Source organism: Ctenocephalides felis, unplaced genomic scaffold (genome assembly GCF_003426905.1).
Source record: "Ctenocephalides felis isolate EL2017-DRISC unplaced genomic scaffold, ASM342690v1 CF-g0.4_SCAFFOLD_01886, whole genome shotgun sequence".
NCBI classification, from domain to species: domain Eukaryota; kingdom Metazoa; phylum Arthropoda; class Insecta; order Siphonaptera; family Pulicidae; genus Ctenocephalides; species Ctenocephalides felis.
The window spans coordinates 63784055-63810153 of NW_020538040.1; the positions used below are offsets into that span (position 1 = coordinate 63784055).

Here is a 26099-nt window from a genome sequence, read left to right on the forward strand (position 1 = left end):
TTTTTAGTGGAAAAGAGTAGGAGTTAAATCAATTATCACTTAAAGTAATAGATCATTAGAACATTTTGTTTGATTCGTTTGCTATGAATTTGATCTAAAAACTTTCTTGATAAGCTATTAGGATGTTCAATTATTCTATTTTTATACTCTCATTATGCCTGAGTTCCTAATTCTGATGGAAACTGTCATTTTTCAGGTGCTGGTTTGACTGTTGATGATATATCAGCATTAGGAATTTCTACTCAAAGGTCAACTTTTATCACGTGGGATAAAAATACAGGAGAACCGTTTCATAATCTTATCACGTGGAAGGACCTTAGGGCTGACTCTTTAGTTAGAAAATGGAACAATTCACTTACAATGAAAGTATGTAGTATGTATTTAACTAATGGTATGAATATAACAAATAGTCTGTGATTTAATCTGGCCAGTACTTTAATTTTTTTGCACAATTTTAAATTAGTAAAATTTACCGACAAAATTCAACTGTTATATAATTTAGTACTAATATATTATCAACAAAAAAGAATAATGATCTCATTCATTCTGTACATTGATGCTAAAAATTAAAAAAAATATAATAGCTCTTTTTAAGCAGCTTTTTAGTTCTTATTGTTAATAAAATGGTGGTCACTCCCTGAACCAGAACTCGCTGAATGTTACTCCAGCCAAAGCTTCTATGGAAATAACATGGTTAAAATTCCATTTGTATAACTTACCGACAACTGAATCAAAATTTTGAAGAATAACATTGTTTTTGCTTATTTTGATCATAAATAAAAAAAATACAACAAAAATTTGATATATTTCATAAAATAAGTATTTATTTAGGACGAAGAACTAAGAAACTTTGGTTGGAGTGCGGACTATGTTATAGTTAATATTAAGAGCTACAACTTTCAGAGAATAGTTTTTTATCAATTTGGAAGCACTTGAGCCCCTGGATGCAAGGAAATTCGACATTAAGGACCGCACTTATCAATATATAAGTACACGCGATCTCAAATTTAAATTTAAAGGAATATCTTTGGCATTTTAGTACAAAAAACTTGCCATATATGATTTAAAAATCATAACACTGTGAAAACTTGTCAATAGTATGCCTACTATTAGTGTATAGTGTATCTATCACAATTCACATGTTCTGAAAATTTTCAGGCAATTCGCGTTGGATCATCGTGCTTACATCTTTTGACCAGAAACAAGCGATATCTTGCTGGAAGTGTATTAAAACTTATGAATACTCAGGTTAGCACATTATCATATATCTATATCTTATATATAAAAATGGAGCTCTCGATCAAATGATTCAGTAAAACTCGAAAACGGCTAAACCATTTGGCCAGTCTTCGTCTTGAAACATTCGTGCCAATCCGGAGAAAGGTGAGATATTATTTCAAATCCGCGTAGAAACTTTACATTTTTAATTTGAAATTTTTTTGTAGAAGCGTAATTTAAATAAAACAATGGACGGTGGCTAATACGTGATGCTAATAGATGATGTTCAATTACGTTTAATAGGATGTTTTACGTGAATATTATTTAATTTTGATTAAATTGTAGTAAGTAGTTTTATTTGTAGTTTTATTTATATACAAAAAAGTTAGTAAACGGGCTTGGTAGAATTTTATTTTATTATTCTTTGTTGATCTATTATTGTTGATATATATGCACTTAAATCTATTAATACTAGGCAAAATATTTTTATATAGATCTCACCATTAATCTGTCTAAAAACGGTCAAAACATTATTTTAAAAAAGTAGCAAAGATGTTATTGTTTATGAAAAAATGTATATGGAATAATGGAATAACATTCTAATACATCGTGTAATACATTTAGAAAAAGATATTTCGAGGATCATTCTTATATTTGTAAATGTTACCGTATACATAATCATCACAGATCTGTAACGCTCCTTATAGCTTGATTCGAGAAAAAATTTATATAGATTTCTCCTGTTTTTCTCGAGTCTACCCAGTCGTGTTTTCCATCCCTATTAATCTATCTCGGCCTCTGTAATAAGTAGTAATTTGATATTTGATTATTATGCGTAGGTTTTCGCATTGTAACTTGAATATCAATAATATTTTTACCTAAGATAAATCTTTGAAAATAAATTTTGTGCTACGATTTTTTTTCTTAACTAATTGTTCTCTATATTTGCTGACAAAACTCTGAAACCATACTCTGCTTGAAAAATAATAATAAAGATTGGTTATAAGAAAATATTGAACTATTTCAATATATGAATATGTCGTAGTAGTAATAGTAATATAGTTGTAATTATTATATAATGTTACCATCTAGACAACATTGAGGTTATGCTGGTGCATGCAGAACATAACTGCGTTACGGGAAGCTATTGCACAGGGTAATGCACAGTTCGGAACCCTGGATACTTGGTTATTGTATCGGCTGACTAAAGGACGGCTCTTCGCCACCGAGGTTTCCTCTGCCTCTGCGACCGGCATGTTCGATCCGTTTACTGGCCGCTGGGCTGGTTGGGCTCTCACCCTGTTTTCAATACCCGCTGATATACTGCCGCAAATAATGGACACGGCGGGAAGTTTTGGCAGCACGCATCCCGATATTTTTGGTTCTCCTCTTCGTATTGCGTGCTCGGTAAGTTTTATTCTGTCTCACACCTATATAAATAAGATTTAGATATCTATAAATATTACAAACTCGAGAATTAAAGTTACGAAATCAATAAACATTTCGGAAATATCGAAATTTCGAAACTTTTGAAAATTTTGTTCTATAGGGAAAAAAATCGATGGTTTCAAAAATATATCATAACAGTGTTTATAAAGTTTTTGAAATCGTCCAAACGATATTTGGACCAAAACGACAAATCTAAATGATCTAAATCGAATATTGATATTTAGACAAAATTATGTTTGTGTAACGCACAGAGTTGGTATTTAAATTACACAGGCCAACAAAAAATTTTTTTTTGTTTGGTGCATCAAATGTTAGAGCTGATTCTTATAGTATTTTTTGCGCTGATTTCAAACCTGCAAACCATTTCAAACCTGCTCTAGTTTTTGAGATACAAAGAAGTTGCCGAAACCAGGTCCATTCAAGGTCGTCACGGAAAAGAACTTTTCACAGTGTCAACTAATGCCCCAACTAAGGCCGAATGGATCTTGTAAGTTTGTATGTACGAGTAGGCATATCTGATTAAAATAACATTCTGGATTGTATTACTATTTTGTACTTTCGTTCCTTATATTAGGTGCGCAACTAAGTTCTCGCTGTTTGTCAGTATATGGCTCTAGCAGTAAGGGTTGTTCGATTTTGACAAATCCAAAACGTCTTGAAGCAAGCTTAGAGTAAGTAAACAAACTGCTGCGACACATAATTGATTTCGTTTTTGCATTATATACTTCTGGTTAAGTGAATATGTCCAATTTTATGCCAAACAATTGTCATTTGCGGGGAGTGTTGATTTTAGTCTTCCATTCAAAGAAAACGGCAGCTGAAGTGCATCGAGAGCTACGGAAATGTTACTCTGAGCGAAACAACATGCCATGAGGGGTTTTGTCGCTTTAAAAATGGTGATTTTGATGTTGACGATCACCCTCGTGAAGGAAGGCTAAAACCTTCAAAAACGTTAAATTGAAGGCCTTGTTCGAAGAGGATTCGTGCCAAACTCAAGAAGATCTTGCTTCAGAATTAGGAGTTACCTATCAATCCATTTCCATGCTATTGCATGCGTTGGGGATGATTTAGAAGCAAGAAACTTCGGTTCCTTGTGAGTTGAAGCCAAGAGACGTCGAGCGTCGTTTTTTCGCCTGTGAGCAACTGCTCCAGCTGCGAGAAAAGAAGTTCTTCATCACATCGTGACAGGTGATAAAAAATGAATACATTACAGCAATCCAAGGAGGAGAAAATCTCGGTTCGGCTGAATATTCACTGCGAAGGTTATGCTCTACATATGGTGGGACCAGGTCGGTGTTATTTGTTATGAGCTGTTGAAACCAAGCGAAACCATCACTGGAGAACTGTATCGAACTCAATTGATGCAATTTTTTTTTATAATAAAGTTACATTTTCATCGAAAAATCAGCGAGAACTTAGTTGTGCACCTAATATATCATATATATTATATCTTGAAAACTAAAGCTCATAGAAAAAAAAACAATGTCATTTTTGAAATCAGCGCCCCAAATATACTTAAAAACAGCATTAAAATCGTTTGCACCATTTTCTTTGTTGACCTGTGTTATTTATACTCAATGTTAAAATATTATGGACATCCGATATAACAATTTTTGTCTTCACTTTCATCATTCAACCGTGCATGGACCAAATTAATTTTGTACATCCACAAAGAATGTGAATTTTCTGAATCATTTTAAATATTTGAAAATAAAAGAAACTTACTGCGCTGTACTGCGTCCCAAGTTAGGTAAAATACAAATTCATTGCATTTCTGAAGAAAAAATGAAATTGAATTGAAAAGGAAGTAGTTTGATTGAAGGAGCTTAAAGGTCTACCACCATTATCTCAAAAACAAGTAAAGTCAGGAATGTTTTAACAATATTTGAAAGTAGAGGGTAAGAGATGTGTAACTAGCCATCACCTTTACGATGTCGCTATCAGGATAATAAACGGCAGTGTTTCAAAAACCATAACAAAAGTATTTTCTTTTGTTAGTTTTTTTTTGATTATGAGCACTGTTGTTTAGGTTATGCGATAATTTTAAAGAATACGTTATTTAATTGTTTTACAGGACATATTGATATTAAGTTAGATTCAACCATCATTTCATATAACCTTTATACATGCTTACATATGGGTGGCGTAAAAAGGACCAACTGAACCTTTACTGTGGCAAAGGCGTAAACAATAAAAATAGTAAATAAATTTTTTTTTTAAATAAAAAAAAAGTTCTACAATGGCGAATTGGTTGCGAGTTTTACTGAACATAGTCAGATAGTTTGATAGTATGGTATTTGCTATGATGTAATTGGTTTGGTTTTCAGAATATAATTGCTAAAGTTAAATTGGATCTTTGTGCCCCGCCCTATCCTATAGTTTAAATTGATGTAATAAAACATGTTAAAACATTTAAAGTAAAACTTGGTAATACGAACTTAGTTTTCAAAGATAATTAGATTAGTTTTGTGTAATATATAATTGGTCATTTGATAGATATTATCTATTGTTTATACTATTTGGTCTTACGTGGTTATCGTAACACCCGCTTATTCAAGAACAGATTGGCTTGACATAATTTTGCTTTAACTAATTGAAAAATATATATTTTGCACTGTTGTGCTATATGTGGTATATTTGTTTATAATATTTTATGAAATCACTTTCTTATATACTATTACTACTGGTCTTGTTACCTAAAAATATTGTAAACTATTAAATAATAGTATTTTTAGTTTATTTTACTTCCGATGCGTATGGATCAATTTATCTGTAATTGTTAATCCGAATCAACAAGTCATAAAATATAATAGCAACACCAATATGTATGCGGATATGCACATATTCTTATATTGGGTTGGGGAAAAAGAAATCCATTATTTTTACGTGAACTTCAAGACTTTATTTAACATGTTTTGCATTGTCCGATTTAGGTCAAATATGCACCATTTTGTTCTATAATTTGTTGCCATTTTAATGGTAGCTTCATTATGCCTCTCTCATAAAAGTCTTGGTCCTTATTAGCGAAAAACTCCAGCAATTGATTTTCACACTCTTCCCTTCATGCCAATTTCTTATCACTAAAAAAGTTTTGCAATGCAAGAAGAAGATGGTAATCGCTTGGTGCGAGGTCCGGATTTGGTGGATGCATCAAAACTTCCCACCCAAGCTCCTGGTTGGTCTGAATTTCTGACGAGTCACTATAGAAGTGTGTGGCCTGGCGTTGTCCTGATGGAACACGACACCTCTTCTGTTGGCCAATTCTGGCCGTTTCTGGTCTTTGACCACGATCGCTTTCGCATAACCATACAGTCCGGACCTCGCACCATCTTTTACCATCTTTTTCTTGCATTGCAAAACTTTTTTAGTGATAAGAAATTGGCATCAAGGGAAGAGTGTGAAAATCAATTGCTGGAGTTTTTCGCTAATAAGGACCAAGACTTTTATGAGAGAGGCAATAATCTTATGGCTAATTTATATCTTATGGCTTTGATTTATGAAATTATACAAAACGTAGAAAATAAATTTATGATTATATAAAAATAACAAAAAATACTTAAAACTTAATTTTTCTTGAAAATCAAATGAAATATTGGTGAATATTTTCAACGTTAGCATAATTGGAAATTAAAATAAAACGTATTTTTTTAAGGAAATGGAAAAAAACATACCATTTTCTTAGATCTACTTTTTTACTGTATCTTTATAAATATTCATGTTTGAATCAATACCCTTGATTGAAAACAGTATTGAAAAGTATTCGTTTTCTCGACAATCCAATCCATTTCAATTCTTTTTGAGCGACTTTTTTATCAAGATGAAGACATTCGTTTGTTCTTGAAGAAGCAATAGGGTAAACCCTGAATATATTCAGAATGAAATAAAAATAAAATGTTAACTTCAATAAGCTATTTAGTAAATAAAATCTTCAAGTCTAGTTGAAACGCTTAATGATTAACTCCGACTTTGGACTTTAAGGAGAACTTGAAAAATATAAAATATAGGTTTCAAGTAAAATAAAATTTATGTACAATGTAAAAATATATTTCTCAGCCCCCCGCGGCTTTCTCGGCCTTGGCCCTCTTGGGTCGAGGGCCCGTGGCATTTTGCCACCTACGTCACCCTATAGTTACGCCATTGCATTTTGCCAAAGGTGAAATTCACATACTTACTTTTTTTCAATGTTGATGTCAAACGATTTGTGATGAATTGAAACGTCGAGAAAATATGAAATAGCAAGTCGGATTTACTAGCAAAAATACTTTCAACATTCGAAAAGTTGATTAATAATGACCTAATAAATTTTAAATAATATCTTTTGGTGTTTTGAACAGATATCTGATCAGTCGGCATCCATGTGGGGATCGCAATGCTTTAGTAAAGGCGATTTGAAAGTGACGTTAGGAACGGGAAGTTTCCTAGACGTTAATACAGGATCAACGCCTCATGCTTCCGTGTCGGGTCTTTATCCGCTTGTTGGCTGGCGTTTGTTCGACGGCGAAACGGTTTATGTTGCTGAAGGAGCGGCCAATGATGCAGGATCGTTGATTCAGTGGGCCATTAAAACTGGTATTTACATATAATATGCTTGAATAACAAATGATTGCTAATTATATTTTTGTATAGTTTAAAAATGACAATGACTGAATTTATTCTATAAATCTATTTTCCCTAATGTGGTATTTAGTGAGAAACAATATACGAGGGAGCGTTTTTATATTTGCGGAATCGAGGATAAGGGTTTGAAATAAAAAAAAACGAAATTATTCTATCTTTTCAATGTATTCATCTGCAAGGCGTATATACTTTTCAGATATTTCAATTAGTTTATTTATGTATAGTATACTCTTATAAAAAATATTTTCTCTTTATCAGCAAAATATGCCTAAACCGCCTCCTTGACTTCATCATCGGTTGTAAATTGTTTACCCCGCAGCTATTTTTATATTTTTGGAAACAGTTAATAATCACTCGAGAATAGAGCTAGACTGTAGGCAAACCCACCTTATGCAGCGCACTCAGCGCAACGCGGCTCCTGTGGAAGGGCGCATTGTCGTCAAAAACAGCACGTTTCTTGTGATTTTACCCCGTCTATTGTCCTTAATGACTACTTTTGTTGCTCTAAAATTAAAGCCTAGTATTCTTCTGTTATAGAAACGCCTTTATCTTTATAATGAATCAATAATACTTCTTCCGAATACCAAAAGACTGTTGGAATGATTTTCCCAGTGAATAAGTGATACCTTAAACTTCTTGGGAGTTGCTGTTCCCTTTCGTGTCATTAAATGAAATCTTGTTTTGACTCAGGATCATAATGATGAACTAGAGTTTCTTTTCCAGTAATAATTGGACTCAATTCGGCATCCTTGTTTTCATTACAGAAGTTCGGAAATGCACGTGAACACTACGCGTTTTTGTTTTTGCGGCGGCGTCAGTGTTCTCAGCACCCATTTTTCGCTGACGTCAGCCATACCAAGGTGATCGTGCAGGATTTAAAAAATTGTTGTGTCTGGTACTTCAACAATTTCTGGAAGTTATACTTCTTTAGTCGAACATCGTCGAGTACCATTTGATCAACTTTTTGGATAAGTTTTTGGGTCGTCCTTAAGGGAGTCTCTTCTTTTTTAAATAGAATGTGTCACTTGTATACCATGGTATTTTCTGTACAAGAATCAACATAAAGCAATTAGATCTCATTCATTATGATCGTAACCGATTTTCGTAGCTTGGTGAAAAACTTTCTAATGGCGCGATATTCGATTGTTCCCTTATTTCAGTTTCCACTTCCAAATATATTGGTTGTATATAGTTCGAAGAATAAATATCTCATAAAAATAAATCAATAGTATATATACTACGATTACGTTACGATCTCCCTTTCCTCTATTTTTTTTTAAATTGTGTTTACAGTTTGTCATTAAAATTATATGAAAAACTATGTGTGATGACGCCTCCTCGAAGTTGCGCCCGCATTTTTTGCATATATTCTATATATATATATATATATATATATATATATATATATATGTGTGTGTGTTGAAAATGTTTAAATTTGATGTTGAAATGTATGATTGATTTCTTGGAGGGCGTAACATCAAGTAAAAAATAAGTAAAGTAAAGATTTTTTTCAAAACATCTTTATTTTCCCATACGTTTCGACGTAAAATTCTACGTCATCTTCAGTGGTTTTGAATTATTTATATTATCACTAACAAGGACAAATGCAAGTGGCACGAACGCCTCGTACAAGAGTGGTTGAAGTGGAATTGATCAAAAGGAATATATATATATATATATATATATATATATATATATAAAATTTTGCCTTGCATCGAAGTTGTATTCCAGAATTTTGGTGAAAAGAAAGAAGAAGAATAAGTAAGAAATGAAAGTAGAATAATAAGTAAGGTTTAATATTTGGTTAATTAGAACTTGCAGCATCGCCATTAGTTTGCCAACAAAGAGTGTGGCCAACAAACGTTTCCTAGGAGTCTTTTTTTCGGCTATCTTCGAGTATACTCTTCGTCTAGCATAGATTTCCTTATCTACAACCTGGTAGTGTCGATAGTAATGGAAGGTGATCTATAGGGGTATGCAACTGGTATAACAACAGGGACAAGGCAATAAATTGAAAGCCAAGGCACAATGCACGGAAACATGGATGCAGAAGTAAAAAGTGATAGAGGGATAAAATAAATCCAAAACATTTTGCAATTGCTTTCGGGCAAAGCGCCGATGGTAAAATAATAATATTTTATCTTAATAGCGTAAATTGACTTCTTAATTCAGCGTTCTAGGTGCAGCAGTTTTATAGACACCGTTTTATTATTTTTGTTAATGTTATCAAAATATATAAAAAAGTATTAAATCTGGTAAATACATGATTTTTTGACAGATCTCGTGAAAAATGCGGATGAAACTTCAAGTCTGGCTAAATCTGTTGATGATTCTGATGGTGTATTTTTTATTCCAGCCTTCAGCGGACTTGGTGTAAGTTTGAAATTTCGTTTATTGAAAATCTTAAAATTCTTGATTTAAATTTGAATTCTGTCATTATAATTGCACAATTTATTTATTAATCTGGCATTATCAATAACGTCTTGTCGATTATTTACTACTATTTTTCTGCGTTTCGTTTCGTTCGTTATTGACAAACAATCCTATGATTGGTCAAATGACCAGTTTCAATCAGTTACGAGAACAGAAATATATTTGTTGGTTTGAGAATGGAGAATGCTCCGTTTGACGCCGATGATTTTCATGGAATCGCCTGTTCTTCAAAATATTAATATATAAACGAATGGTTTGATCAGAAAATGAGTGTACGTATCGTTGCAGGCACCTGTTCACGATCACCGAGCAGCCACCGGCTTTCTAGGTTTGCGCCCTACGACAACCCGTGCGCATATGATTCGGGCATTGCTTGAGAGCGTCGCTTTCAGAGTAGCTCAACTTTATGTTTGCACCAAGCGAGAGGTCGGTTTTGCGTTTAAAAAAATACGGTATGATTTTTTTTATCCTTACAAAAATATGCTATCAATGTTTCACAACTTGATTGAAAAGTAAAACAAAAAGGCTCAGTAAAATATAATTATTTTGCAATAAAAATTCTTTTTATCAGAGTTGATGGTGGTGTATCACGCAATTCCTTCCTCTGTCAATTATTGGCAGATTTGACAGCACTACCTGTAGAGCGGGGGCCTCCAGAAATGTCTGTGTTAGGAGCGGCGCTTTTAGCAGGATTAACCGTTGGTAAATTACAATTTTTATGTTGCACCTATTTTACATTATAGACAGAGAGCTTTATATAAATGAAAACATATTTCTTGCATATAAACTTTTTTCATATTCAGTAATTATTATGATTTAATTGATGGACAAATTTACAAACTTTCTTAATTGTTTAGATTCAACTTAATAAACCTATTCTTGATTTAAAGGTATGTGGAGGTCTAAAGATGAATTGCATTCGGTACACAAGACAAATGACACATTTCTGCCGAACTTGCATCGACACGAAAGTATCGTAAATACCATGGAACAATGGGAGCGTGCCGTTGAAAGATTTCGGGACTGGTACGAACCCCAAAGCATAGAGTCAAAACATCTTAGGCACAATTTAAATACGAAGATATCAGAAAAGTGATACTGTAAATATTTTATATTTTACCTCCAGTTTTCTCTGATACATACAGACTTACAAACATCATAAATAATACTCTCAAATAATAGTATGCCCATATTGTAGAATTTGTAACATTCCCCTTGTATTTTTGTTAATGAATATCAATGATTTTTTATGAAGTACTGTGAGATGTAACATTGAAGCATGTATAGTTTTATTTTGTTATAAATATTTGTAAGATTTTATAAACAATTTTATAAAAATATTTTATTTATTTCTTTTCTAAAGAAAATTTTTATATATTACTGAAATCTTGTAGATACAACATACCTAGACAACTAAATAGCGCAAACTCTCATGCAACATGACATCGAAGTAGTAGGTTTGTTGAATCATTGTATTAGGTTGATTAGTTCTTTCACTTTTTTATCCGTAGTTCTTATACTGCTGGGCGGACCATTGACTTATATTTCTCAAAATCTGAGCAAGTGAGCATAACGTGTAGTAGTACAAAATCCTTAAGTCCATAATCCAATGACTTGAACTCAAAATATTGACTTACGAATTCTTCAACTAAAAGTGATTCAATAATTAAAATATTTGCTGAAATGGAATTTCGCTAATTTTCTGTGTAATTCTTAAGAATTTTGAAAAAAGATAACAAGCATATATCAAATACTTTTCTCTTTCACATCAGTTATTTTCCGTATGAATGAAATCAAGTGCTATAGGAATAAGTTTTGAACAAGTATATTAATTCTTAACTTCACTTATTATTCACTCTTATTTTTTTCTTTAATTACCGTTTCTTAGTTTTTAAATAAATATTTAACTTTAATTGGATATGACAAATGCATGTTGTTATTTATTATGTCATGTCATTTGTTATATATTATTGAATATATTTATACTCATATAAGGTAAAAAATATGCATGCACTCTAATTTGTAATAATTATTACATACCCAGCCATTACATTCATCATGTTCAACACTTCAATAAGGTATTCAAAACCACGTTTGAGTAATAATTATGCAATACAAATAGTTTTCTTAAACATTTATATCTTGCATATCAATATATACTAGATATGTTTTATATATGATATTTGTCATATTCTAAGTTATATAAATCAATGAAAATAAGTACAACCTTAAAATACCACATTTTGCTTTATTTAGAAAGTTCATAATTAGTATTTTATTCATTTTGATTAAAATAAAAAAAAATTGTTTTTACCGTAAACAGAATTCTAATTAACATAAGCACATTTTTATTTTGCTATCAATTATTTATCCTATATCGTTTCCTGGCTAGACTGTGAATAGATACCATGACGTGTTAATGCATGGTATAACCTACTAAAATACACATTTTGCACTATGAACCTTAATTCTTTTTTCCTGATCTTGTGGCTTAAATCCTTTTCTATTAAATTTGGCTTCAATGAAAGTGAAAGACATTATTTCCACATACATTTTACATTTTTAAAGTTATTCTTAGTAGATTTTTTATGATAAAATTTTCAATAATTTTGTAATAAATAAAGTTTTTGTAACTTATAGACATTGTGTTGACAAGATAATTGCACCTAAATCTGCATTTCAACGCATGTTAAACCATAGCTGGTTTCTTCGTCTTTAAAATATCTCATTAAGACTATAATCATGAATATTTTATTTATGTGATATTAAGGCAAATAATATTTTAAAGTAAAAACGTAATTATCTTATACTAAGTTTATTTTTCTTAAAAAAAAAAAGATTATCACGTACACATAAATTACACATTTTTAATTTAAAATTATCATACACCTTTACGATATTTCTCTCCATGGCTGAATTCAGTCATTGGTTTCCCTGACATTCCACATGTTCCAATACCCACTCTTCCGTTAACATTATCTGGTGATGCAAATATACTTTTTGGTTTTAATCCACTTTTCTTCAACGACTTTGAACTAAATGCTAACCATTTATTTTTCTCAACTTCTCTTTCTGCTTCAATTTCTTTGAAACGCTGTTGTTTTTTCTGTTTCTTCTTTTTCAAATATTCTCTTTGGTTTAATCGACCTTTCCTGAAAGTAAAACAACATATTTGATTTAAAAAGTTATGCTTTGTCATAAGTTTGTTTAACACAATTAGAAACTATTAATGAATATGTTGAATTTTAGATGAACAAATTCTGCAAAATATTGACATACATATTTACATGTTATTCACATTACTATTTCATGATTATTAAATCTTGGGATGTATAATGCACATAGTTATAACCTCCCTCTTTTTTTGAGAATAAAATAAATGAATAAGCAGAATAATTTATTTCTTGCATTGTGTATTTTAAAAATGTTGCTCGGTATTATTTTAAATGCAAAAAAAAAAATTTAAATCATACTTCATTGCTGATCGTTCATCCTTGCTTGCATCCTTAGAAACCTCTTTCAAATCTTCCAATCTGGTTGTGTCTCTATTTTTGTATGCATCAAATATTACATGAACTTCTCCATTTTCCGTTATTGCTTCTATAGATGCTGAGTAATATCTATACAACAAAATAATTTTAGCACATTCTTATTTTATATTATAAACTTTGGAAAAGATATATGTCACAAATTTTGTTTACTAAAAATTATACCAGCAAATTTGAATAAAGGTTTTCTGTCAACTTACTGTCCATCCTCACTCCATTTGGCCATACACCGTTCTCCAACATTCCACTGTCTTGTCTCCTTTGGTAAAATATATCCTTCTGCAGCTAAGAGACTCGCAGTAACATCATCATCATCAAAACTAAGATGTGCAGTTGTAGCCTTTGCAGCTTTTGATGAAACTTCTAATTGACTTTTTATCAAATCCCGAGTAAGATCAATAACTTCTTCAAGATCAGTTTTCAATTTTAGCAATTCCTCATTATCAGGATCTGTTAATAATGCAGCTTCAACCTGGAATCAAATCATACTAAAACCACACTAACTTATTGATATCATATTCTATTACACATTTTATAAAGAAGCATGCGAATGCGAGTTGAAATATTATTTTTATTAAACATTTTTCTTAATATGTACCTGTTGTAATTGTAATTTATAGTTTTGTAAGTCATCAGCCATTGTTTCTGCAAATTGGTTTGATTTAAAACAATATATTCACAAAACTTTCAGACAATAGGAAAAATATTATTTGTACATAAGCCTGACTTATTGGCAGAACAATTTTGAGTTGTCAAAGTGTCATGAGTATGAAGTTCATGAGTATGAAAAATTTCATTATGCGTGTTGGCGAACGTGTATCAATTCCCGCGAAGGTTCGACAACATCTTATCAACTTATTTTTAACAAAAGTGTAACTGAACCACTCAATATTGTAAGTTGAAAACAATGGTAATCAAATATGTAATGGTACGGTCGCAAAATATAACCGATGACAGTTTAGGAATCAAACCAATTGTATACGCTTCTTTTATCTATGAAACCAATCTTCAAGACTGACAGCACAGCGACGCCATTACCGTGTTGAGATCTCGGTATTAATTCTTAAGTTGGTAGCAATTTATTATCGTGTCTGCCTGCGCGTATTTCATTTCTCTTTTTTGTACTGTAGTAATAATATACATCTCATTCCGTCATAAAAACTTGTCAGCTTTGGTTCGTTTGTCACTCCTCAACAATGGCGTGACAAAGCCTTTTTAATTGAATTATGAACTTGTGGAATGATAAAAGTTTGTGTAGTATAGTATTTTTGACATCTGTACGTTTTTGTTTTTTTGGATCTAATAGTGTATAAAGAAATTTTACTTTAATTTTTAGTTTACCTTGTTTTGTGAAATGGCATACCTTGCACAATGCATCAAATTGTCAAGGTTTGGACAATTTATTTCGACTAAAAATTTGTTTGTGATTAGTTTTCTACTATGTATGCAACTGGTGAGTTATATTTATAACAAATTATTGATAGCAATAGTAATTATTAATTTACAATCATAAATTAAAATCGAATTTGTGCTATTTAGTTCTTGAAGCGTTTTTTTGAATGGGAGGTTTAGACATTTTCGTACAAAACAAAACCCGAAAATTCTGATTTGCAAATTATATCAGGTGCGGAATTAATTGATAAACTATCTCCATAAGTAATTGTTAATTTGGAACAGAGAACTATATTTTATTGATATTTTGTAAAAATTAGAATTTCTTACTATCAATTCTTAGAATATTATGGAATAATATTTCAATATTTTTATCTTCATTTATCAGCATATATATATATATATATATATATATATATATATAGTTTTATTATTATTAATAGTAATAATAAACAGTGACATGACAGAACATAAAGAGGCGTGTGATGTCGGTAATATACAAGTAATAATGTAATCAATATTGTTCGCATTTCAATGCCTTTTATGTTATATGATATTGTTGATTTATTAATCGTTCCATCAGTGTTAAGATCCGCGATTTAAAACATAGTATGTAAATAGTTTTTGGATCATTTTTCATCGATATAAAGTGCTTGTAACTAACATTAAATTTCATATGTTTTTTAAATTATTACGCATTTTCTTGTAATAAACTAATATTTTGTCGTTAAATGGATAAAATTATTCGAGTAATCCCTTATTTGAAATCTATAGAAAGATGAATTCAAATAAGTCTTTTGTGCTTCCATTTAAACAAATAATAAAGTGACTTGAATTATTTTCGTTTTTATGGAGTAGCCGTTTATCATTATAATATACATATAATACTTCAAATATAGTTTTGAACCGGCATACGAATTTTCTATAATTTGTTATCAATCAAACATTCGAATGAAGCAGACACAAAGCGTAATTATACAAATTTCATACAATTTTGAAAACTTTTGCAATTTCAAATTGGAACAAATTAAAACAATAATAAATAAATAATACTCAATTTTAAAGCTATTGTATACAAAATGCACAGCAAATAAATCATGTCCTACAGTTTTACATTTTTCGGAGATGCTTTGTATCATATAAACATTTTATGTCAGTGAAGAATTAGATACACTTCGAATTATTGCTTTATCCATAGGCGTGCCCTATTTTGAATTTACTCGTACTGCAAACCACAAGGTTTTAATAGTATTTGAGTCATAATAGGTTTGTATTTCAAAGTTCAATATTATATATATATATATATATATATATATATATATATATATCTGAATTATTTATTCAGTATTTACCCAGAAACACGGTGACTCAATACCAGTTAAACAATTAGCATTGATAAAAAGAAATATCATTGCCTGAATGCAATATAGAGATAATTGAATTATTTTAAATAGAACTAACAAAGAACGAAAACAAGTATTAAAAAAAGCAGATAATTATATTTACACAAATCATGTCGAATATAGTTGCTCCAGTCTAATAGCCTTACCGATCTATTTAAAAATAATGTTTCAAGTTGCTTAATTATCAAAACAATTAAAGTCTCAATACATACGAAGTACGAAATTACACGTAAAAATATATTTATCTTATATTTTTATTGATATTCTTATGTTAAATTATGTTCTTTACCGTACATATTTATATTTTTGAGTTTTCATGTTTTTAAATCCATACATATTATGTTTGTTTATTAAGTTAAGATTAAGATTGTGATTTACCACAGTAAGGTCAAGGGCAAAGAATTGAGATGTCGAAGGTTAATATGTAATCCGTTAGCTAGACACAAAAATTGAATCGGATCATCTTGATACCTTATCGTTAATAAATTTGTTTTATTGATAAACACATTAAGTGTTAATTTTCAAAATTTTATAGTGAGATGTGCTACAAAATTGTTTGCCGAATATAATGCACACACTGAAAAAAATTCCAAACCTTCTTATGAAAATCTTAATGATTTATTGTCATACATCATGACATCTGTTTCTTAACTTTTCGAAGCAGTTTGTTTTTGTCAAAAAAGTTCGATTTGCTAATTTTGTTTTCTAGTTGTTTCAAGTTATTCTGAATCATTTGACACCAAAATTTGCAAAAACGTATGCGTGTGTGAATTCGAAATTTCGTCGACGTTTTCTCAAAAACGGCTTTATAGATTTCAAAAAATTGTCATGTGACAAAATTCGATAAGGGATCAATTGATCGACCGATTCGTTTCTTTAGAGATACGTGCAAAATCTTTTGCCTGAACTAATTTTGAAAATTCAAAAGCCTGTTGGTAAAAATAAACGGCTTGGCTGTCTCTTCTTAATTATTGAAAAGTTTTTTTTCTAAACTTTGTATTAACATAAGATTTATGGTCTTAACAAACCTCAACACAAAATGCCACTTTACACCTATCTGACATTATATGATTTTCAACTATTCCATACTCCAAGGAATACTAAAAATCGTTAAATCTACGGACCAAGGTCAAGAACACATCATTTACAAATGAACACGTCTGGTTTCATTTATTTTGCGCAGCATAATTATTACTTGCGATAGATTTCTAGATATAGAATCAAGTGGACAGTTTCGATACCAAAAATACAAAATGAAATTGTTAAAAACAATTTAGAGAAATACTATAATACGCCGTTGAAGAATATCGAAATATTGATAAACGGGAGCCATCGCCCATTTCGATATACTAATTTCGTCTATTATTCACATTTATGTAATAGACTCAAAGGCATGTCAGTGAACTGAATCAAACTCCAACTTGGTCAAGCATAATAGGGCGAGAGATTTTGCATTTTTAAATTTTTATTACTTTATGATTTTCACATACATATTACTTTTCCTTACATATTTGATACATTCACTTTTTCCTAATACTTGTGCTGCAGCAATGCTACGAAAGGCCATTTTCACTGGAGATATCATAATTGGTATCTATGATTTCAGTGAAAATCTGGTCACATCGGAGTGCCCGAATTTAAATTTTCAAGTGAGTTGTGGCGACAACGTAAATTGTTTTCTAGTTAGTTTGATGTCATGTTATTGATTTTGTATTATTCAATATTGAAACATCAAGATCAACATTTTATTTCTTCTAATTACGTAAAATACCTCTAATTACGTAATTACGAACTCTGGGCCGGTCCTACCGTGAATGCAATGCATGCGAAAAATGCGGGCGCACGCCTTATGGGGCGCCAAAGCGAGATTCGGAAATAAAATTTATTATATCTTCTATATATATAAAAATAAGTCGGGTTTTCCTTCCTGACGAAATAACTCCAGAACGCACGAACCGATTTCGACAATTTTGCATTCGTTGGAAAGGTCTCGGTTTCTACAAGGTTTATAGCTAAGAAAATTAGTGGTGCATGGCATCGTGCCTTAATGCAAATTACTGGAACTTCACGCACCGTAATTAAAAATTCGAGTAATGACATTAGTGAGAATTATCAGAATTATGCTTGGTTAAGTCAACGAGCAATTCTTGCCGTAAAGAATAATGATGTACACGCACTGAATTTCCACCATTCAATCAAAAATTGCTGGCGATTTGGTGAATTAAAAATTCGAGTAATGACATTAGTGGAGAATTATCAGAATTATGCTTGGTTAAGTCAACGAGCAATTCTTGCCGTAAAGAATAATGATGTACACACGCACTGAATTTCACCATTCAATCAAAAATTGCTGGCGATTTGGTGATTAATAGATTATAATAAATAATCTAACTTAACTATGGGTACAAAGATACAAAAAACATATTTAGTTAGCAATGTGATATCAGTAGAAACAATTAACCGATTAATAACTCTGCAAATTAGTAAATATTGCTCTGCTTATTGCTTAATCTCTTATTAAATTTTTTCTTTGTTTGAAGTCAACGTGGAATCGAAAAAGAAAACATCTATTGTTGAATCCCATAAGCGCAAACCTGCGAAAGATTAAATTATTTATTGGGCATTATTGACGAAAAATTGCGAGCTGGTTGAAACAGAACTTGTTAAAAAAAAATAGATACAAATTATAATATAAACAATGGAAAATGGGGTGTCAGTGCTTAGAAAATGGCTTATTTATTCTGAGAAATGAATTGTAAGCGTGTGCTAATGCTAATACTGTTTACTGTACACTAAGTACTAGGATTGATTATTATGTTTTTTTGTTTGAAAGTAAGTAGATTTAAGCCAGTGAAGCTGGGCTGCACTACGGCTTTATAACCCATTCTGTGTAGTTTTTCTTTTGTTAGTTATGTCTAATCAAAGTTCATGGTGTCGGGCGATTTCGCTTTTCATAATGTACCTTCACATTCTCTTCACTTTATACTTATTGTTATTAATTGAATTTGATTTAGTGCTCCGTGCCACTATTGGTAACTGCAGAAACGTACTAATAACTAATTGTATATCGTACTGTTAGGTGTTAAATTCAAGGAATGTTCAAATATTGCTATAATATCTGCAAAGGTTTTTTTTTATTAATGCAGTTATTATTTAAAAAAAAATGGATTTTTAAAAATGAATCAGGATTATAAAGAATTACTAAATATTTCATATATTTTTTATAATTATAGTATAGTGTATATAATTATAATCTTTTTTAATTATAACATGGGTACTATGACTAAATTAAGCGAATACCATAAACTCATCCCCATACAAGACATAACAGTATCATATAATGAAAGCTATAACACTATCTAATGAAATTTTCAATAAGAGTTAAAAATGCAATGCATAATATGTGTATTATCTGAATTCCAGTTTTTCAATAATTATTTAAATTACTAAATTTGCATTTCTATTACATTATTTCTAGAATACAATTAAAGATTTTACTTGACATAAATTTGCGAAAATACTTGTAAACAATCATTAAATTTGATGGACTTTACCTAAATTCGAACGCATGTTTTTCAAATAATGTACGAATAATGTTATAAAAATAAATGCTTGTCTTAAAAATTCAATCCTTTATTTAAGCCTAAATATTATGGGTGATTAACAAAATTCCAACCTAAATTTTACAATGGTTATTTTTATTATACTATTATATATTTTAAAAGATTTTTTATATTTACAAAATATTTACCATCCAGAATAAACAGGAAAAAGAACTTTTTGCTTTATTTCAATATCCTATAAATTGAACCAGAAAGATAAATGTAATATGAAGTTTTACGTAATGCTTTTCGTGTAATGTCTTTTTAATCGGTTCTGAAGTTCGGAAAGTACTTAAAATGGAATGCGGAAAATGATTTTAACAGGATTATACAGGTAAAAATATTTGTATTGAACAGGTAAAAATAGTCCATTAATGGAAATAATATAAACTAAAATAAAATGTTAGGTCAGGGTCAACAATATATTTTGCATCCTATATATTGTATGACTCTAAAGATGTTGCAATATGTATTAACAAAGTCTAGTAATCGGGCATTACATTAATAAAAAATCATGAATTTCTTTTAAAAATTTATTTTACATCCATACGTTTAGGCTATAATCCTAGCCTTCATTCAGTGGAAACTAAAAATAAAATTAACAACTAGTGGGGTGCATGGAATCGTGCCTTAAGGCAAATTTCTAGAACTTCTTGTACCGTAACAAAATGTTCGAGGAATACTGAATGTTTTCAAATAGATTGTTATAAATATTGTAACATTGTCTAATATTTATAAGAATTATATAAACTGAATTGCAAAGTTGAAATTATTTGTTTAAAGTATATCAGAACTATAGTCAGAATTAAAAATAAAAACTGAATTATTTTCGATATACAAAAAAATTTTTTTTTGAAAAAAAAAATTGAAAAAAAAAGTTGAAACAAAAAATTTTTTTTTCAAAATCAATTATTTTGTTAAGACAAGCAGAAAGTTTTTTGAATCATTTAAATCGGACGCTTAGTTCTCTCAAAAACTGCAATTATTTGCACATTTAGCTCCGTATCTTCGAAATGGCAGGGCCTACCTTTGCCAAAAACTAATAAACACTTCTCCCAATCATTACTAATTGAATGTTTTTTAGATCATTCAAATCGGATACTCCGTTCTCTCAAAAAGTCGATATCTATTTTCTGCACTCTTTTCTCCGTATCCCCGAAACGGTTGGACCTGCCTTTGCCAAAAACTAATCAGCTCTTCTCCCTATTGATAGGATTCGAATGTTTTTTGAACCATTCAAATCGGTTGATCCGTGCGCCCAAAAACGTGACTGGAAATTTGTATCCATACATACATACACACACACACACATCCATTTTTTCTGAGGTATGCCAAAATGTTCAGAAACCTTCAAAACGTCGAGAAATGTAAAAATTTTCAATTCCGATTTTCGGCCCATTACAATAACTTACCCTACGGAAAGTTAACAAAATCACAGATTGATGGTGTGTGATATATGTGGTGTTCGTATACTGGTTGAAGTCATAATGGAGAAAAGATTTTTTAAAAATATATATTTACCATATTTAATACCATTACCATTACCATATTTAATATTTATTTATGTGTAGAATACACATGTCTAGAACGAATTGCGAATCCTTTGCACATTTTTATTGTTTTGTGATAAATTTGGAAATGCTATCTAAATAAGAGATTTGAGTCGCACAGCGTGTTAAGTTCTAATGTTATAAATAGTCGAAAAAGATCTTTCTATAATTCTTTGTTTAAGTAAATTTTGTTCGAATTGTAGTGCAGTCTGGTTAGAAAAGTCTATATTGTGTTGTAAAGTATTAATGTGGCCCGCAAGCTTAGTTTTAAATTGTCTGGGATTTTTCAATAATTCAAAAGTCCCAGACAATTTAAAACTAATATATGTACTTGAAATGAATAATTTTATCTTTGCCATTCAGTTTATATAATTCTTGATGTTAGAAATACACGATACTTCATCTTAACTCCGTTAGATTAAACACCTATTCTGCTGTAAAATAGACCAATGTTACGTAGGGGTTATGTTACCTAGCGCTCATACAAAATGGTACTAAATACTGTCATAAATAATGCCATGTATTTGCTGTGCGATTAGGCTTTTTACACATAAAATGAAGTGGCTCATATGTTACTAACTGCTAAGATTGTGCGTTTGACATTTGTGCGTTTTCTCTAAAACGCCTGACTGCACAGCAACCAGTCCGGTTAATTTTATATAATCGGCCTTTAAGTTTTGTTTATTTACTTTTCTTGTAAATATGTATAAATTTCGTTGTTCAATTTATAAGCTCTCATTTTTTATTTACAAAATACGAATAATGAAAGTGTTTGTTTTTATAATAATCTATTTGAAATCATTTAACACTTTGAAGACCTCTAGCCCACCGGTGGGCACACAATATGGATTATCTGGAATAAACAATTTTTGGTGCGGTCCCTACGAGTTGTGTTGTATTAGGGCGGGGTAAAGCATGATTTTTGATGCGGTCTTCTAGGTGTTAAAATTCTTCGAATATTTCATTACGGTTGAGGAAGTTCCAGCAATTTGCCTTAAGGCACGATGTCATAAACCACCAGTTAAATAAATGATTCGTAAACTGAGTTTAAAATGAACTCAAAGTGAAAACTGCAGTGTCCAAATGAAGTTTTCTATCCGAAAAGAAATTATATATTCTGTATGTGCCTCTGTATGTGTTCTAAATGAAATTGGATATCACTACTGCATGATTTTGAACAACGCGGGTTTGATCCTTCGTCCTTGTTTAATGGCTACGCCATGGTTAATTAACTATTGACTGCTTTTTTTGACCACCCGATACAAGAACACAGTCTATCGATGTTTTGTCCATTTTTATCGACTAATTTATTCAGTGCATATTATTTTTGTTAGTATTGCATATTTAGGCGCCCTTGGTAATGCTTTGCCGGGACACACACTTCTGCGCATAATTTGCAACACAATCTAAGTTCACCGAGTTTTATTTGAAATATTAGGAATATTTAATATTACCACAACATCGTTAACACACTTGCAGTTTTGGATGAGAATTAGTTGGCTTTTTACTATAAATGAGATGTGTGTTACATTTACGTTATTAACTCATGATTTTATTAATCACTTGACGTTATTTTCTAATAAATGTTTAGGTAATACTAATTAACTTCCCGTAGGGCAAGTTATAGTAATCGCAAAAAAATCGAAAATGAAAATTTTTATATATCTTTACGTTTCAAAGGTTTCTGAACATTTTGGCATACCTTAGAAAAAATGGATGTATGTGTGTGTGTGTGTGTGTGTATGTGTGTGTGTATGTGTGTGTGTATGTATGTACGTGTGTGTATGTATGTGCGGATACAAATTTTCGTCGACGATTTCGGGAACACGGGTCGACCGATTTGAATAATTCAAAAAACATTCGATTCGTATTGATAAGGAGACGTGCTGATTAGTTTTTGGCGAAGGGAGGTCTAGCCGTTCCGAAGATACGGGGCAAAAAGTGCCGACAACGGTAATTCAGTTTTTAAGAGAACGGAGCGTCCGATTTGAATAATTCAAAAAACATTTCACTTGTATTGACAAGATGAAGAATCGATAAAATTTTCATGAAGGTAGGTCTAGCGGTTTCGGAGATATGGAGGAAAAAGTAAAAAAATGAGCCATTTGGCGGTCAAAAATGATCATTAGACATATGCTCATCAAATTATCAGATATTTTATAGAGATTTTAACAATAAGTATACAATTTGTTAACATTCCTATGGGTTTCGTACCAATGCTTATGCGTTAGACAGCGACGCGGCGCTTACGCGCTTTATATTTTGTCCCTATGCAGTTAAAGCAGTACGATTGCTTTGAAAAAAAGTTCAGATCTTCCACAATATGTCAAAATAAAAAAAAAAAAAATTTCAAAAAAAAACAAAAAAAAAATTTAAAAAAAAATTATTTTTTAAAAAAATTTTTTTTCAAAAAAAAGTAATTTTTTGTCCAATTTATAGTTTCTCAAAAATCTTATTTTTTCGAAGTATTTTTTTTTTTCAAAAATGTTAATCGTTTTTAAAAAAATAATAATTTTTGGTACGGGAAGTTCCAGCAATTTGCCTTAAGGCACGATGCCTTAATTGCCTTAAGACAGAATTCCACTTACAGCTAGTTTCAATTGATCCTAGAAATATAAATTTTTGCTGTTCTCTTTTCGTAATTTAAATCTGAAGTATTATTACATAATTAAGGCGGGAACGCCATGGAAAGAATTGTAGACCATGTAATTTTTCTTTGTTTTGTAAGGATTCATCTGAATGTATGTAGTTTGTGAAAAATGTTTAATATATTTACAGCCAATGCCAATCTTGAAAATATTCAATATATTGAAAGAAAAAACAACAATATCAAGAAATTTAGTCGTAACCAGGCGTAAGAATTTATTGTTGTAATTATAATTTTTATCAATATGCGTCATAAATTGTTGTGCTAAGAAATGCACGTGTTTAATAGGTTTTGAACACGTTGAAACAATTAGAATGCCATATTAACAATAACAGTAATTACGAATAATAAATTTTAAAGATTACTTATCGACTTATTGGTAGTTGACCTGGATGAATTTAGTCATAACGATGATTTCTTCATATATATATATTCAAAAATTTATTTTAAATCCATACGTTTCGGCTATAATCCTAGCCTTCATTCAGTGGAAACTAAAAATAAAATTAAAAACTAAAACAATTGAATTGGAGTGAAAAGAAAAAATAAAATAGTAATTAGTACTTACAATTAGTTGATCTTAGTGTTAAAACTAAGGCTAGGATTATAGCCGAAACATATGGATTTAAAATAAATTTTTGAAAGAAATTCATGTTTTTATTGATGTTATGCCCGATTATTAGACTTTGTTAATAATATATATATATATATATATATATATATATATATATATATATATATGCAGGTAATCCTCGCATAATACGATAGGTACGTTCTAAAAAAGTAGCGTTTTGTGCGAATCCGTGTTATACAGGACAAAGAAAACTAATACAAAAAGAGGAATTACTTTCCAAGAATTCAAAAAAACATGCTACATATCATGATTTTAAAATAAATATTATTGTATTTATTATTTTTTTTAGAAGTTATATACATAACATGACTTATATGATTTTTTTGTCATAAATAACTGATAAGTGCCATTCAACACTTCTGCAAAATATCCTCATCCTCTAAGCAGTTTTCTGTAATACCTCCAGATCCGTGCATTATTTTTTGCAAAAAAAAATGTATTTGCGATTAGTTGCTTTTAGCGAAAAGATATTTATATATTTATTGCATGCAAAGTTATCTTTATTAAAATTTTATGCTCATTTTATTTAAAGGATCTTTGTTTAAGACTAATTGACTAATTGTTCGGATAAGCCTAGAATTGTTCATATATAATACGTACGCACTCGAATAATAAATATCAAATATTAGTTATCTTTTGCATTGGTTTCACACATTTATTGAGCTACTGTACTGCGATTATACTAATTTTAGATTAAATAAAGTTTAATTTTCATAGATTTTACTATATTTTTTATTTTATTAGGGTTTTGCTCAATTCTGAAACCGTGTTAAGCGAACCCGCGCTTTGAAAGAACCGTGTTATAAGGGGTTGGTATCAATTCTTAAACCGTGTTAGAGCGAATCCGTGTTATAGAAGTACCGTGTTACGCGGGGGTTACCTGTATATATAATAGACTACACATTTATCACTATCGTCGAAATGAAGATTATTGCTACATTTTTGCAACTTCTTTATTGATCGGTATCAAGTATAAATCTGTAGCTCCTGTAGAACCAGGGCCTCAACTTGTTCATAGTGTGCTCGGCCCATGGTAACATCGTGGATTAGTTACTACTGATCGAGGGTTTGATAACCATCTTAGCCAGCTTGATATCGAGCTTTTTTGTACTGCAATGTTATATATTCATTCACAATATGAAATAATTGTATAATAAAGAAGATAGTCAACTACCATTGGTTACCTTCTAGAAACGCTAAATTAGGGAATGTACTTCACAACAGTCCATAGAACATATAGTTCTTATTGCCTTTTATATATATACAAAAATATTTTTTATTATAGTAACATTATTTTAATATGTTAAAAAAGTTCGATTTAATTTTCTACACTTATATATTCATTGTATATTTTTATAATTATTAGCTTGCGACTTCGGTTTTAAAACGGTTTGTACCTTTTATCCGTTTTAGACTTAGTTTTTTCTAGTTTAAAATTTTATCTACAGAATAATTGAAAATAAAAAAACTGAGCGAAAAAATCTGGCAATGGTTATGTATATAATTTTATGCCTCGAACTTGCATTTATTCTCCCCAAACGCATTATCACAGACGGAAATTCGGTACATAAATAAGTAGTACGCAAGCTATAGTACAACTATGAAG

General features: G+C 30.5%; 3 protein-coding genes across 9 annotated transcripts in view; 2 read left to right on the forward strand and 1 right to left on the reverse strand.

Moving 5' to 3' along the window:
* Positions 1–10989, forward strand: part of LOC113376825 (putative glycerol kinase 5) — a 29624-nt gene extending 18635 nt beyond the window's left edge. The window contains exons 3-10 of one of the 2 annotated variants that reach the window (XM_026616887.1): positions 197–366; positions 1159–1248; positions 2311–2625; positions 7002–7236; positions 9563–9657; positions 10006–10169; positions 10289–10419; positions 10608–10989. In XM_026616887.1, coding sequence (XP_026472672.1) covers positions 197–366; positions 1159–1248; positions 2311–2625; positions 7002–7236; positions 9563–9657; positions 10006–10169; positions 10289–10419; positions 10608–10813 — 1406 coding nt within the window. In that variant the 3' untranslated portion in view covers positions 10814–10989. Of the gene's footprint in view, positions 1–196; positions 367–1158; positions 1249–2310; positions 2626–7001; positions 7237–9562; positions 9658–10005; positions 10170–10288; positions 10420–10607 lie in introns of those variants that run through there. The other variant, XM_026616888.1, reaches the window with a different exon arrangement.
* Positions 10990–12507: 1518 nt separating this feature from the next.
* Positions 12508–14001, reverse strand: LOC113377470 (survival of motor neuron-related-splicing factor 30). 2 transcript variants are annotated; one of them, XM_026617800.1, is made up of 4 exons: positions 13864–14001; positions 13466–13737; positions 13232–13337; positions 12508–12907 (listed from the first exon to the last, which is right to left on the reverse strand). In XM_026617800.1, the coding sequence occupies exons 1-4, from the start codon at positions 13903–13905 to the stop codon at positions 12599–12601; spliced, it is 729 nt and encodes a 242-aa protein (XP_026473585.1). In that variant the 5' UTR covers positions 13906–14001; the 3' UTR covers positions 12508–12598. The 2 variants fall into 2 exon arrangements, with proteins under 2 accessions (XP_026473585.1, XP_026473584.1); XM_026617799.1 differs by having other exon boundaries at positions 12553–12869; positions 13191–13337.
* A 397-nt stretch (positions 14002–14398) lies between these two features.
* The window catches only part of LOC113376548 (NPC intracellular cholesterol transporter 1-like), a 31304-nt gene continuing 19603 nt past the window's right edge, over positions 14399–26099 (forward strand). For 4 of the 5 annotated variants that reach the window (XM_026616505.1, XM_026616503.1, XM_026616507.1 and 1 more), the window contains exons 1-2: positions 14401–14542; positions 14602–14718. In XM_026616505.1, coding sequence (XP_026472290.1) covers positions 14492–14542; positions 14602–14718 — 168 coding nt within the window. In that variant the 5' untranslated portion in view covers positions 14401–14491. Of the gene's footprint in view, positions 14543–14601; positions 14719–26099 lie in introns of all 5 variants that reach the window. The other variant, XM_026616504.1, reaches the window with a different exon arrangement.

Coding starts and splice junctions, on each gene's coding strand:
- LOC113377470 (XM_026617799.1), bottom strand. CDS start 13,905: ATGGCTGATGACTTACAAAACTATAAATTACAATTACAACAG. Junction 13,738..13,863: donor ATAAATTACAATTACAACAG/GTACATATTAAG, acceptor ATTTGATTCCAG/GTTGAAGCTGCATTATTAAC. Junction 13,338..13,465: donor AAATGGAGTGAGGATGGACA/GTAAGTTGACAG, acceptor TTTGTTGTATAG/ATATTACTCAGCATCTATAG.